The sequence below is a fragment of the Mustelus asterias genome, chromosome 16 (genome assembly GCF_964213995.1).
Source record: "Mustelus asterias chromosome 16, sMusAst1.hap1.1, whole genome shotgun sequence".
Classification (NCBI taxonomy): Eukaryota; Metazoa; Chordata; class Chondrichthyes; order Carcharhiniformes; family Triakidae; genus Mustelus; species Mustelus asterias.
In genome coordinates this window covers 13,914,637-13,930,548 of record NC_135816.1, presented here as the reverse complement: position 1 = coordinate 13,930,548, position 15,912 = coordinate 13,914,637, and the positions used below count along the sequence as shown (strand labels likewise).

Sequence of the window (15,912 nt, the reverse complement as noted above, 5' to 3'; positions counted from 1 at the left end):
GAAACATAGAAAAACTACAGCACAAACAGGCCCTTCGGCCCCACAAGTTGTGCCGAACACATCCCCACCTTCTGGACCTACCTATAACCCTCCATCCTATTAAGCTCCATGTACTCATCCAGGAGTCTCTTAAAAGACCCTATAGAGTTCGCCTCCACCACCACTGACGGCAGCCGATTCCACTTGCCCACCAACCTCTGTGAAAAACTTACCCCTAACATCTCCCCTGTACCTACCCCCCAGCACCTTAAACCTGTGTCCTCTCGGAGCAGACATTTCCAACCTGGGAAAAAGCCTCTGAGAGTCCACCCGATCTATGCCTCTCAACATCTTATACACCTCTATTAGGTCTCCTCTCATCCTTCGTCTCTCCAAGAAGAAAAGACCGAGCTCCCTCAGCCTATCCTCATAAGGCATGCCACTCAATCCAGGCAACATCCTTATAAATCTCCTCTGCACCCTTTCAATCTTTTCCACATCCTTCCTATAGTGAGACGACCAGAACCGAGCACAGTACTCCAAGTGGGGTCTGACGAGGGTCTTATATAGCTGCATCATTATAAGAACATAAGAACATAAGAAATAGGAGCAGGAGTAGGCCATCTGGCCCCTCGAGCCTGCCCCGCCATTCAACAAGATCATGGCTGATCTGAAGCGAATCAGTTCCACTTACCCGCCTGCTCCCCATAACCCCTAATTCCCTTATCGATCAGAAAACTATCCACCCGTGATTTAAACATATTCAACGAGGAAGCCTCCACCACTTCAATGGGCAGAGAATTCCAGAGATTCACTACCCTCTGAGAGAAGAAGTTCCCCCTCAACTCTGTTCTGAACCGGCCCCCCCTTATTTTGAGGCTGTGCCCTCTAGTTCTGGTTTCCCTTCTAAGTGGAAAGAATCTCTCCACCTCTACCCTATCCAGCCCCTTCATTATCTTATGTGTCTTTATAAGATCACCCCTCATCCTTCTAAACTCCGAGTACAGACCCAATCTGTTTAATCTCTCCTCATAAGCCACACCCCTCATCTCCGGTATCAACCTGGTGAACCTTCTCTGCACTCCCTCCAAGGCCAATATATCCTTTCGCAAATAAGGGGACCAAAACTGCACACAGTACTCCAGTTGCGGCCTCACCAGTGCCTTGTACAGTTGCAGCAAGACCTCCCTGCTTTTATATTCTATCCCCCTCGCGATAAAGGCCAACATTCCATTCGCCTTCTTGATCACCTGCTGCACCTGCAGACTGAGTTTTTGCGATTTGTGCACAAGGACCCCCAGGGCCCTCTGCACAGTCGCACGATGTAATTTTTCTCCATTTAAATAATATTCCAATTTACTATTATTTCTTCCAAAGTGGATAACCTCACATTTGCTAACGTTATATTCCATCTGCCAGATCCTCGCCCACTCGCTCAGCCTATCCAAATCTCTCTGCAGACTTTCCGCGTCCTCCACGCAATTCGCTTTCCCACTCACCTTCGTGTCATCAGCAAACTTGAATACCCTACATTCAGTCCCCTCCTCCAGATCATCTGTGTAAATGGTAAACAATTGAGGCCCCAGCACCGATCCCTGCGGCACGCCACTGGTCACCAACTGCCAACCAGAAAAGCACCCATTTATCCCAACTCTCTGCTTCCTGTTAGATAGCCAATCCCCAATCCACGCCAACACCTTACCCCTAACTCCGTGTACCCCAATCTTCTGCAGCAACCTTTTGTGAGGCACCTTATCGAACGCCTTCTAGAAATCTATCCCTTGATTGATAAAGGCCAGCACACCATACGCCTTCCTAACCACCTCCTCCACCTGCGGGGCCGATTTCAGAGTCCTATGGACCCGGACCCCAAGGTCCTTCTGATCTTCTACAGTACTAAGAGTCTTTCCCTTTATATTGTACTCCTTCATCCCATTTGACCTACCAAAATGGACCATGACGCATTTATATGGGTTGAAGTCCATCTGCCACTTGTCCACCCAGTCTTGCATCCTATGTCCCTCTGTAACTTCTGACATCCCTCCAGACTATCCACAACCCCACCAACCTTCGTGTCATCGGCAAACTTACCAACTCATCCCTCCGCTTCCTCATCCAAGTCATTTATAAAAATGACAAACAGCAAGGGTCCCAGAACAGATCCCTGGGGCACACCACTGGTGACCAACCTCCATTTAGAAAAAGACCCATCTATACCCACTCTCTGCCTCCTTTGGGCAAGCCAGTTCTGGATCCACCGGGCAACAGCCCCTTGAATCCCATGCCCTCTCACTTTTCCTAGAAGCCTTGCATGGGGGACCTTATCGAACGCCTTGCTAAAATCCATATAAACCACATCTACCGCTTTCCCTTCGTCAATGTGTTTAGTCACATTTTCGAAGAACTCCACCAGGCTCGTAAGGCACGATCTGCCCTTGACAAAGCCATGCTGAGTATTCTTGAGCATACTAAACCTCTCTAAATGCTCATAAATCTTGTCCCTCAGGATCTTCTCCATCAGTTTACCAACCACTGAGGTTAGACTCACTGGTCGGTAATTTCCTGGGCTATCCCTATTCCCCTTCTTGAAAATAGGAACCACATCCGCAATCCTCCAACACCTCTCCCGTCTCCATCGACGACGCAAAGATCATCGCCAGAGGCTCTGCAATCTCTTCCCTCGCCTCCCACAGTAACCTGGGGTACATCCCATCTGGACCCGGCGACTTATCTATCTTGATGCCATTCAAAGATTCCAGCACAACCTCTTTCTTAAAGTCCACATACTCAATCCTTTCAGTCCACCGCACGCCCGCAGTACATCCACCCAGGTTCTTCTCCTCTGTGAAAACCGAGGCAAAATACTCATTAAGCACCTCTGCCATTTCTACTGCTTCCGTACAGACTTTCCCGCCTTCACCTTTTATAAGCCCTATTCCGTCACGTCTCATCCTTTTACTCTTCACATATTTATAGAACGCCTTAGGGTTCTCCTTAATCCTACCTGCCAGGACCTTCTCGTGATCCCTTCTGGCTCTCCTAATTTCCTTCTTTAGTCCCTTCCTACAAGCCGTATACTCTTCTAAATCCCTATCTTCGCCAAGCTCTCTGAGCCTTTTGTACGCTTTCCTTTTCTTCTCGACTAGGTCCCGCACAGCTTTCGTGCACCACGGTTTCTTAAACCGACCAACACTTCTCTGTCTGCTCGGAACGTTGTCCTGTCGAACTCTGGACATAAATATTTCTGCTTTTTTCCTCCTGAGTCTTTATCATGCGATCCTAGAATCAGAATTTATGTCACACTATTTGTAACTCCCACAGTTGCGTGGACCTGCAGAGTTTCACTGGCTGTCTTGTCTGGAGACAATACACATCTTTTTAGCCTGTCTTGATGCTCTCTCCACTCCCATTGTTTTGTTTCTTAAAGACTGGATTAGTTGTAAGTATTCGCATTCCAACCATTATTCATGTAAATTGAGTCTGTGTCTTATAAGTTCTGTTTGTGAACAGAATTCCCACTCACCTGAAGAAGGGGCTCAGAGCCTCGAAAGCTTGTGTGGCTTTTGCTACCAAATAAACCTGTTGGACTTTAACCTGGTGTTGTTAAACTTCGAACTCTGGACAGACATTCCTTGAAAAACTGCCACCTCTCTTCAGTACATTTCCCCGAGAATACCTCCTTCCAATTTACTCCTCTAATTTGCTGTCTTCATATTTCCCCTTAGTCCATATAAACACTTTCCTAGCTTGCCTGATCCTCTCTTTTTCCAATGCAAGCCTAAAGGAGATAGAGTTATGATCGCTATCCCCAAGATGCTCTCCCACTGAGAGATCTGACACCTGTCCAGGTTCATTGGTCAGTATCAGATCAAGTACAGCCTCTCCTCTTGTAGGCTTGTCCACATGCTGTATCAGGAAAGCCTCCTGAACACACCTAACGAACTCTTCCCCATCCAATCCCCTTACCCTAGGGATATTCCAATCTATGGTTGGGAAATTAAAGTCTCCCATCACAACAACTCTGCTATTACTGCATCTCTCCAGGATCTGTTTCCCCATCCGCTCCTCCACCTCCCTGTTACTATTGGGCGGCCTATAGAAAACTCCCAGCAAAGTGACCGGCCCCTTCCCACTCTGAACTTCCACCCACAGAGACTCGGTGGACAATCCCTCCACAGCATACACCTTCTCTACAGCTGTGACACTATCCCTGATCAACAGTGCCACTCCACCCCCTCTCTTGCCTCCCTCCCTGTCCTTCCTGAAACATCTGAATCCCGGCAACTGGAGTATCCAATCCTGTCCCTGAGACATCCAAGTCTCCGTAATGGCCACCACATCACACTTCCAAGCATCGATCCACGCTCTGAGCTCATCCCCTTTATTCACTATACTCCTGGCATTAAACTAGACACATCTCAATCCTTTGGTCTGACCTCTCCCCTTCTCTATTCCCTGTCCATCTGCCCTTTTGCACTGCCTATAACCTCTCTCTGTTTGCGAGCTACCTTCCTCACTCTCAGTCACCTCATTTTGATCCCCTCCCCCCAACCTATCTAGTTTAAACTCTCCCCAGTAGCCTTAGCCAACCTTCCTGCCAGGATATTGGTCCCCCTGGGATTCAAGTGCCACCCATTTTTTGTGTACAGGTCACACCTGCCTCAAGTTGCCTTAACAACCAAACAACTAAGCTACGAACACAATGAGTTAACTTGTGTAGGCAATTCAGCCCCATCAGGTTTCCTGAATTCTGTCATGGTGGGAGATGAAAATTCAACCCATTATTGGACCAGTAACCGTAAACACCACACGGTCACGATAGTCACAGTAAAAGTTTTCAAATTGCAAGCATTTACAAGACTGTACACGTTCTGCTAGGCCTGTATTGTGGGGAAACTGAACTTGCACTGACCCCATCCCAAAAAATACTCTTACCTTTCTGCTTTTTAAACCGGTGAGCTTTTTCGAAGGATACCGGACCCCTGGAACCTTCCGTCTCTTTAACATCATAGTGACCAGGTGCAGGGGCACAGCCTAAAACAGGAATAAATGAGTGCTTTTGGTCTTCCGAGTGAGTTATAAAGCAAGACTATTACAGATTTTGTTTCTAAAAAAAAGACAACTTAGGCTATTGCCTGTAACACTGAAAACCCCATTAGACAGAGACCGCCACAGGCCTAGACAGGAAGCATCCTTTTCACGTACATGTGCATCAAATGCAGTCTCCTGTCTTGAGATGTGATCATGTACTATTCCCATTACATGACAGTCCAGAATTTTAGAGGGCTTCCTTTGGATGAGAACACTGCAGTTGAACCAGCAGCTCAAAACTGGCCATGAAGCATTGTAAGCCATCAGCAGAATCATATTCAACCACAAGGCGGCACGGTAGCACAGTGGTTAGCATTGCTGCTTCACAGCTCCAGGGACCTGGGTTCGATTCCCGGCTTGGGTCACTGTCTGTGTGGAGTTTGCACATTCTCCTTGTGTCTGCGTGGGTTTCCTCCGGGTGCTCCGGTTTCCTCCCACAGTCCAAAGATGTGCGGGTTAGGTTGATTGACCATGCTAAAATTGCCCTTAGTGTCCTGAGATGCGTAGGTTAGAGGGATTAGTGGGTAAATGTGTAGGGATATGGGGGTAGGGCCTGGGTGGGATTGTGGTCAGTGCAGACTCGATGGGCCAAATGGCCTCTTTCTGTACTTTAGGGTTTCTATGAACAATCCGTAACCAAATGGTTTGGCATTTTCTACTCTACTAACACCAAGCCAGGAGGTGCAGGAAAACATAACTAGGAACAAGACAAGGCAAATCTAAAAATGAGGTGCGTGAAGTTACCAGGGTTCATGTGCATGCTAGGCAGGTGAAGCAGCTTGCAATGGACAAAGCAAAAAGAAAAAAAGTGGTCACACAAGCAACGCAACAGATTAAAGACCATCATTAGGCCATTCTGTCCATCGAGTCTGCTCTGTCATTCAATCAAAGTGATCAACCCCATTCTCCCGCCTTTTCCCTGTTACCTTTGATCCCCTTACCAATCAAGAGCCTATCTCGCTCTGTCTTAAATATACCCAATAACCTGGCCTCCATAGCCATCTGTGGCAATGAATTCCATAGATTCACCACCCTCGGGCTGAAGAAATTCCTCCTCATCTCGGTTCTAAAGAGCTGTCCCTTTATTCTGAGGCTGTGTCCTCGGATCCGAGTCTCTCCTACTAATGGAAACATCTTCCCCACGTCGCCTTTTAGTATTCTGTAAGTTTCAATGAGATGAAAGGCCCTGCAGTCCTATCATATCCAATCATGAATGATGGTGTCGAATCAAACTAGCCAAAAGGCTCCACAAACATTCCCATCCTCAAATGACAGAAAGTGAGTCAGTGCAAAAGACTCGACTGAAGTATTTGCAACCATCTCCCATCAGAGTGTAGATTAGATGATCCATCTTGGTTTATTCCCGAGGTGTCCACGGTTATAGATGCCAGACTTCAGCCAATCTGATTCATTCCACGTAATCTCAAACAGCTGAAGGTACTGGATACGTTAAGGCTACATGCCCTGATGGAATCTACAGAATGGAATCCCTACAATGCATGAGGCCATTCAGCCCATCAAGTCTGCACTGACCATAATCCCACCCAGGTCCTATTCCCATAACCCCCCCCCCATATCTACCCTGCTAACCCCCTGACATTAGGGTCAATTTAGCATGGCCAATCAACCTAAAGCACACATCTTTGGACTGTGGGAGGAAACCGAAGCACTCGGAGGAAATCCACGCAGACACGGGGAGGACACGCAAACTCCACATAGAGAGCGAATCCCTGCAGTAGTGCTGAAGTCAGCAGCTGTCCCTCAAAAGAGAGCCTGGGTCAGACTTCAGACGACTGTGGGGCCCTGGATCCACCAGTTCCTTCACAACGAGGGCTTGTTGTTGCATAGCAGAATGGAATTTGCAGTTCTGAGTTGGCTTCCCTCGCTTTCCTTTATGGCCACCCCTCAGCCTCGCTGTCAAGTCGCTGGCCTTGATGGGCAAGGTGGAGCCATGCCAAGTGGTTCACAGTCTTCTCTTCCCAATTAATTCCTGCATGCTTTAGGGCAACTTTGAGCACACCATATACCTTTCCTTTGGCTGCCCTTAAGAGCGCTGGGAGAAGCACTTCCCAGGCATCCGGATGCAATGGCCTGTCCGTCCTAGTCGGTTTAACGGGAGCAGGGCTTCGATGCTGATAGACAGCTTTGTGAAGAACAGTAGTTTTGGTCTGGCAGTCTGTGTGTTTGATGAAGTTCTGCTGATGGAAGCTCTCAAGGATCTTAACGTGGGGCCAATAGACAGTCCAGGTTTGCTACAGTAGAGGAGAATAGTCAACACATGAGGACCCTTGTTGGTTTCCAAAAGATCCAGGTCAAAGACATGTTGATGTAGCTCAAAGGAGGCAGCAATGGCACAATTGACTTGGTGCTGGACTTCCTCATCACTGGCAGCCGCTTGGAAGAGATAGTTGCTAAGAAACGGGAAGGACTGTATCAGCCACCCCATCTACATGGATGGCCCAGGTGTTGTTCACCTGGTGTGGGGAAGGGCCTTCATCTTGGCGATGTTTAAAGATAGACCAAACCTCTTTCAGAGATGTTGAGAAGGCAAGCATCTTTTGGATGCAAAGCTAATCCACAAAGTTAGGATCATATAGTGGTCAATGTTGCTTCCAGGCAAAAAAAAAAGAGGTTGAAAAGCTTCCCACCCAGACGGTACAAGATGCTGACATCAGAGGTAGGTCATCTCAGATGAGGTGGACAATGACGGTCAGGGTGAACAAGTTGGGGGCGATCACACAATCTTGTCTAATCCTGGTATGGATATGAAAAGGGTCAGTTTCAGATCCTGTACACAGGATGATGGCAATCAGATTATTAGGCAAAGTCTCAAAATGGTGAAAAACTTCAACATGCAACCAAAGCAGTGGGAAGATGATCCAAAGAGCTTTACAATTTAAAGAATCAAACAACTCGGTCAGGTTGACGAACAGTTTGATTTGATTTATTGACACGTATTGGTATAGTGAAAAGTATTGTTTCTTGCACGCAATACAGACAAAGCGTATCATTCAGAGAATGAGAGGGTGCAGAATGTAGCGTTACAGTCATAGCTAGGGTGTAGAGAAAGATTGACTAATATAAGGTAGGTCGATTCAAACGTTTGATGGCAGCAGGGAAGGAGATGGAAGAGAGCATGTCTGGGGTGGGTGGGGTTCTTGATTAAGCTGGTTGCTTTTCCGAGGCAGCGGGAAGTGTAGACAGAGTCAATAGATGGGAGGCTAGTTTGTGAGATGGACTGGACTTCGTTCACAAACCTTTGTAGTTTCTAATTTAGTTTATTTGTGTGACAAGTAGGCTTACATAAAAACTGCAAATGAAGTTACTGTGAAAATCCCCTAGTCGCCACATTCTACCATCTGTTCGGGCACACAGAGGGAGAATGTAGCATGGCCAATCCAACTGCCCAGCACATCTTTGGATTGTGGGAGGAAACTGGAGCACCCAGAGGAAACCCACGCAGACATAGGAGAATGTGCAAACTCTGCACAGAATGACCCAAGCCGGGAAATCGAAGCTAGGTCCCTGGGGCTGTGAGGCAGCAAAGCTTACCACTGTGCCATCCCAGTTTTGGTCAGAGCAAGCCCTTGGAGAGCTTTCTTTCTGCATGGAGGGTCCAGAACGGTTGTTGGTGATCTGAACACCTCGAAACTTGAAGCTCTCGACTATGTTCACTTCATCCCCGTTGATGTAGACAGGTGCATGCGCTCCACCATGTTTCCTGAAGTCGATGACTACCTCCTTTGTTTTACTGACATTACGATAGAGAATCTGATGAAATGGTGCAAGGTGTCATTGCACCATTTCATCAGATTCTCCATCTCTTTCCTGTACTCCGTCTCCATTACGGCACGGTGGTTAGCACTGCTGCTCACAGCGCCAGGGACCCGGGTTCGATTCACAGCTTGGGTCACTGCCTGTGTGGAGTTTGCACGTTCTCCCCGTGGGTTTTCTCTGGATGCTCCGGTTAACTCGGACATTCTGAAAGACGTGCTGGTTAGGTGCATTGACCCGAACAGGCACCGGACTGTGGCGACTAGGGAATTTCACTGTACCTTCATTGCAGTGTTAATATAAGCCTTACTTGTGACTAATTAACTTTTTTCATTGTTTGAGATCCGACCCACTAAGGCAAACTTGAAAATCAAATTGGAGGGGAATTTGGCCAGAGTCATAGGTGTATAAGGAGTAACGCAAGGGACTGAGGACAGTGGGGCACCAGTGTGCAGGATGATCATGGAGGAAATATTGTTGCCCATCCTTACTGATTACGGTCTGTGGGTCAAGGAGGGATCCAGTCACAGAGGGAGGAGCCAAGCCCCCACAGAGTTTGGAGATGAGTGTCATAGGAATAATGGTGTTGAAGGCTAAGTTGTAGTTGATAAATAGAAATCTGACACAAGTGTCGTTGTTATCTAGGTGTTCTAGGGTTGAGTGCAGAACCAGCGGGATGATATCTGCTGTGGACCTGTTGCAGCGATAGGTGAACTGTAGTGGATCCAGGCAGCCTGGGAGGCCAGAATTGATTCGTGTCATGATTAACCTTTCAAAGCACTTCATAATGATGGATGTCAGAGCCACCGGACGATAGTCATTAAGACACGCTGCCTGGCCTTTCTTTGGAATCATGAGCTTTCGGAGTGCTGCTCCTTCGTCAGGGACTCACCTGATGAAGGAGCAGGACTCCGAAAGCTCGAGATTCCAAATAAATCTGTTGGACTTTAACCTGGTGTTGAGATTTCTTACTATGCTCACCCCAGTCCAATGGCTGCATCTCCACACCATGGCTTTTCTTTGGTATGGGGATAATGGCCATTCAGCGACACATCTCACAGCAGAATAAATAAAGCTGCTGCTGGGTTTGTCTGCACAGAACCCCTCCAACAAAAATCATAGAATAGAATCCCTGCAGTGCAGAAAGAGCAAGAAGTCTCACAACACCAGGTTAAAGTCCAACAGGTTTATTTGGTAGCACAAGCCACTAGTTTTCAGAGCGCTGCTCTTTCATCAGGTGAGTGGGATTTCAGTTCACAAACAGGACATATAAAGACACAAACTCAATTTACAAAATAATGGTTGGAATGAGAGTCTTTACAGGTAATCAAGTCTTAAAGGTACCGACAGTGTGAGTGGAGAGAGGGTTAAGCACAGGTTAAAGAGATGTGTATTGTCTCCAGACAGGACAGTTTGTGAGATTTTGCAAGCCCAGGCAAGTCGTGGGGGTTACAGATAGTGTGCAGAAAGAGGCCATTTGGCCCATCAAGCCTCGACCAACCACAACCCCACCCAGGCCCTATCCCCATAACCCCACTTATTTACCCTGCTAATCCCCCAACACTAAGGGGCAATTTAGCATGGCCAATGCACCCCAACCAGCACATCTTTCGGACTGTGGGAGGAAACCCACGCAGACACGGGGGGAACGTGCAGACTCCAGGCAGACAGTGACCCAAGCCGGGTATCGAACCCTGGTCCCTGGCGCTGGAGGCGGCAGTGCTAAACACTGTGTCACTCATACCCCCACCCTGCCGCAGGACCTGTCTGATAAACAGACTCAACTCACAGTGGGACCCGCCCGGCCGCCGTGAGAAACTCTCCCTCCCCCCCCCCGGGACTCTACACGCGGAGTGGGGACTCCGCCCGGGCTGGGGGTGCTGCCCCCGCTCTGAGCACTCACCCGCGGTGTCATTGAAGCGGCGGATGGCGGCTCTGGGGAAGGACATTCTCTCCCTCTGTGTCTCTCAATCCGGGTCTCTCGCCAACCGCCACCCGTTTGAATCCGCGCCCACGTGACACACCGACCAATCACTGGAGCCACCCGCCTCCCAAATCATCACGTCAACCTCCGAAACTCCGCCCCCTCCAGTGGAAGCCCCGCCTCCTACCGCGGTATCCTCGCCCACTATCCCAGAAATCCCGCCCCCTACCACAGAAATCCCGCCCCCTACCCCAGAAACCCCGCCTCTTGCCCCAGAAACCCCGCCTCCTCCCGCGGTAACCCCGCCCCATCACAGAAACCACGCCCCCTGTCCCAGAAACCCCGCCCCCTGCCCCAGAAACCCCGCCTCTTGCCCCAGAAATCCCGCCTCCTCCCGCGGTAACGCCGCCCCATATCCCAGAAACCACGCCCCCTGTGTGTGGGGAATGCTGTGTGTGGGGGGGGGGCAATGCTGTGTGTGGGGGGGGGGCAATGCTGTGTGTGGGGGGGGGGCAATGCTGTGTGTGGGGGGGGGGCAATGCTGTGTGTGGGGGGGGGGCAATGCTGTGTGTGGGGGGGGGGCAATGCTGTGTGTGGGGGGGGGGCAATGCTGTGTGTGGGGGGGGGGCAATGCTGTGTGTGGGGGGGGGGCAATGCTGTGTGTGGGGGGGGGGCAATGCTGTGTGTGGGGGGGGGCAATGCTGTGTGTGGGGGGGGGCAATGCTGTGTGTGGGGGGGGGCAATGCTGTGTGTGGGGGGGGGGCAATGCTGTGTGTGGGGGGGGGGCAATGCTGTGTGTGGGGGGGGGCAATGCTGTGTGTGGGGGGGGGCAATGCTGTGTGTGGGGGGGGGGCAATGCTGTGTGTGGGGGGGGGCAATGCTGTGTGTGGGGGGGGGGGGGCAATGCTGTGTGTGGGGGGGGGGGCAATGCTGTGTGTGGGGGGGGGGGGCAATGCTGTGTGTGGGGGGGGGGGCAATGCTGTGTGTGGGGGGGGGGGCAATGCTGTGTGTGGGGGGGGGGGCAATGCTGTGTGTGGGGGGGGGGGCAATGCTGTGTGTGGGGGGGGGGGCAATGCTGTGTGTGGGGGGGGGGCAATGCTGTGTGTGGGGGGGGGCAATGCTGTGTGTGGGGGGGGGCAATGCTGTGTGTGGGGGGGGCAATGCTGTGTGTGGGGGGGGGGCAATGCTGTGTGTGGGGGGGGGGCAATGCTGTGTGTGGGGGGGGGCAATGCTGTGTGTGGGGGGGGGCAATGCTGTGTGTGGGGGGGGGCAATGCTGTGTGTGGGGGGGGGCAATGCTGTGTGTGGGGGGGGCAATGCTGTGTGTGGGGGGGGCAATGCTGTGTGTGCGGGGGGCAATGCTGTGTGTGGGGGGGGCAATGCTGTGTGTGGGGGGGGGCAATGCTGTGTGTGGGGGGGGGCAATGCTGTGTGTGGGGGGGGGGCAATGCTGTGTGTGGGGGGGGGGCAATGCTGTGTGTGGGGGGGGGCAATGCTGTGTGTGGGGGGGGGCAATGCTGTGTGTGGGGGGGGGCAATGCTGTGTGTGGGGGGGGGCAATGCTGTGTGTGGGGGGGGGCAATGCTGTGTGTGGGGGGGGGGCAATGCTGTGTGTGGGGGGGGGCAATGCTGTGTGTGGGGGGGGGCAATGCTGTGTGTGGGGGGGGCAATGCTGTGTGTGGGGGGGCAATGCTGTGTGTGGGGGGGGCAATGCTGTGTGTGGGGGGGGCAATGCTGTGTGTGGGGGGGGGGCAATGCTGTGTGTGGGGGGGGGGCAATGCTGTGTGTGGGGGGGGGGCAATGCTGTGTGTGGGGGGGCAATGCTGTGTGTGGGGGGGGGCAATGCTGTGTGTGGGGGGGGGCAATGCTGTGTGTGGGGGGGGGCAATGCTGTGTGTGGGGGGGGGCAATGCTGTGTGTGGGGGGGGCAATGCTGTGTGTGGGGGGGGCAATGCTGTGTGTGGGGGGGCAATGCTGTGTGTGGGGGGGCAATGCTGTGTGTGGGGGGGCAATGCTGTGTGTGGGGGGGGCAATGCTGTGTGTGGGGGGGGCAATGCTGTGTGTGTGGGGGGCAATGCTGTGTGTGTGTGGGGGGCAATGCTGTGTGTGTGTGTGGGCAATGCTGTGTGCGTGGGCAATGCTGTGTGTGTGTGGGGGCAATGCTGTGTGTGTGTGGGGGCAATGCTGTGTGTGTGTGGGGGCAATGCTGTGTGTGTGCAGGCAATGCTGTGTGTGGGGGGGGCAATGCTGTGTGTGGGGGGGGCAATGCTGTGTGTGTGGGCAATGCTGTGTGTGTGTGTGGGCAATGCTGTGTGTGTGTGGGGGCAATGCTGTGTGTGTGTGGGGGCAATGCTGTGTGTGTGGGGGGCAATGCTGTGTGTGTGGGGGGCAATGCTGTGTGTGTGTGTGTGGGCAATGCTGTGTGTGGGGGCAATGCTGTGTGTGGGGGGGGGGATGCTTTTTTCTGGGGGCAATGCTGTGTGTGGGGGGGGCAATGCTGTGTGTGGGGGGGGCAATGCTGTGTGTGGGGGGGGCAATGCTGTGTGTGGGGGGGGCAATGCTGTGTGTGGGGGGGGCAATGCTGTGTGTGGGGGTACTGCTGTGTGTGGGGGGGGCAATGCTGTGTGTGTGGGCAATGCTGTGTGTGGGGGCAATGCTGTGTGTGGGGGCAATGCTGTGTGTGGGGGGCAATGCTGTGTGTGGGGGGCAATGCTGTGTGTGGGGGGCAATGCTGTGTGTGGGGGGCAATGCAGTGTGTGGGGGGCAATGCTGTGTGTGCGGGCAATGCTGTGTGTGTGGGGGCAATGCTGTGTGTGGGGGCAATGCTGTGTGTGGGGGCAATGCTGTGTGTGGGGGCAATGCTGTGTGTGTGCAGGCAATGCTGTGTGTGTGGGGGCAGTGCTGTGTGTGTGGGGGGGGCAATGCTGTGTGTGTGCGGGCAATGCTGCGTGTGTGTGGGCAATGCTGCGTGTGTGGGGGCAATGCTGCGTGTGTGGGGGCAATGCTGCGTGTGTGGGGGCAATGCTGTGTGTGTGCGGGCAATGCTGTGTGTGTGCGGGCAATGCTGTGTGTGTGGGGGCAATGCTGTGTGTGGGGGGCAATGCTGTGTGTGGGGGCAATGCTTTGTGTGTGTGGGGGCAATGCTGTGTGTGGGGGGCAATGCTGTGTGTGGGGGCAATGCTGTGTGTGGGGGCAATGCTGTGTGTGGGGGTAATGCTGTGTGTGTGGGGGCAATGCTGTGTGTGAGGGGCAATGCTGTGTGTGGGGGCAATGCTGTGTGTGTGCAGGCAATGCTGTGGCAGTTAGGCTGCACAGCAGGTAAATATGGACCATAAAGTGGATAGGTTAGGGTTTTATTTAAATGCTGAGACATTAGGAGCAGATTTGAAGCTTCTCCCACAAAGATCACAAACATGAAGCTGTCAGGTACCAATAATGACCAGAAAGGGCGAATGGAATGTTAGGGTTAGGCTACAAACTGGAGGAAGCTTTGCTCCAATACAAAGCCCTGGAATGCCGTGTTCAGGTTTAAGCAACTTAGCAAGGACATATTGTTCTTTGAAGGAATGTAAGGCCCATCCACCAAGACATAGCCAGGGCATCAAGAGTTAAATTATGGAAAGAGATTACAGAAACCAGGCTTGTATTCGCTGGAATGGGGTAGCGAGGGGATATCTGCAGGGTGCAGTCAACGCTGCCCCTTTTGCAGGCCCCAGGCCCAGCCAGCCCGACTGGTAGTATCGACCAGGAAGGCAGTTCAGTGAGGGTTCATTCGGTTGATTGATGGGATGAAGGGGCTGTCTTATCAGGAAAGGCTGAGCATGTTGGGCCTTTATTCATAATTTGGAAGGAGAGGTAATTTTATGAAGCTAACAAAATTCTGAAGGGACTTAACGGAAGTTAAAGGAAGCGTAGTGGAGGACCCTGTCTACATCAATGGGCTCAAAGTAGAAATGGTCAAAAGCTTCAAGTTTTTAGGTGTCCAAATCACTGACAACCTGTCTTGGTCCCTCTACACCGATGTTATAGTTAAGAAAGCCCCACCAACGCCTCTACCTTCTCAGGAGGCTAAGGAAATTTGGCATGTCTGCTATGACTCTCACTAACTTTTACAGATGCACCATAAAATGATGGATTCTTTCTGGTTGTATCACAGCTTGGTATGGCTCCTGCTCTGCCCAAGACCGCACGAAACTACAAAGGGTCGTGAACGAAACCCAATCCATCACAGCCTCCCATCCATTACCCCTTGCACCCCGGACATTCTCTCTTCCACCTTCCATCAGGAAATAGATAGAAAAATCTGAGGTCACGTACCAACCGACTCAAGAACAGCTTCTTTCCTACTGCCATCAGACTTTTGAATGGACCTTCCTCGCATTAAGTTGATCATTCTCTACACCCTAGCTAAGATTGTAACACTACATTCTACACTCTCTCCTTTCCTTCTTGAGTATGAATGGTATGCTGTTGTCTGTTTGGCACGCAAGAAACAATATCACTGTATCCCAATACGTGTGACAATAATAAATCAAGTCAAATTTTTAAAAAATGTTTCCACTCGTGAAGGAATCTAAACCAAGGAGCACAGTTTTAGAATAACAAGTTGCCCAATTAAGATGGAGATTAGAAGGAATTTCTCCTCAGGGGTTGTGAATCTTTGGAATTTTCTAACCCAGAGAGTTTTGGAGGCAGAATCACTGAATATATTCAAGGCTTTAACTGTAAAGAACAAAGAACAATACGGCACAGGAACAGGCCCTTCGGCCCTCCAAGCCCACGCCGCTCCCTGGTGCAAACTAGACCATTCTTTTGTATCCCTCCATTCCCACTCCGTTCATGTGGCTATCTAGATAAGTCTTAAACGTTCCCAGCGTGTCCGCCTCCACTACCTTGCCTGGCAGCGCATTCCAGGCCCCCACCACCCTGTGTGTAAAATATGTCCTACTGATATCTGTGTTAAACCTCCCCCCCTTCACCTTGAACCTATGACCCCTCGTGAATGTCACCACCGACCTGGGGAAAAGCTTCCCACCGTTCACCCTATCTATGCCTTTCATAATTTTAGACACCTCTATTAAGTCTCCTCTCATCCTCCGTCTTTCCAGGGAGAACAACCCCAGTTTACCCAATCTCTCCTCATAACTA

General features: G+C 51.3%; 1 protein-coding gene across 2 annotated transcripts in view; it reads right to left on the bottom strand.

Moving 5' to 3' along the window:
* hmmr (hyaluronan-mediated motility receptor (RHAMM)) overlaps positions 1–10,902 on the bottom strand; it is a 47,158-nt gene extending 36,256 nt beyond the window's left edge. The window contains exons 1-2 of one of the 2 annotated variants that reach the window (XM_078231556.1): positions 10,748–10,902; positions 4,915–5,013 (exon numbers count right to left, since the gene is read on the bottom strand). In XM_078231556.1, coding sequence (XP_078087682.1) covers positions 4,915–5,013; positions 10,748–10,793 — 145 coding nt within the window. In that variant the 5' untranslated portion in view covers positions 10,794–10,902. The remainder of the gene's footprint in view (positions 1–4,914; positions 5,014–10,747) is intronic. The other variant, XM_078231555.1, reaches the window with a different exon arrangement.
* Positions 10,903–15,912: the final 5,010 nt, after the last annotated feature.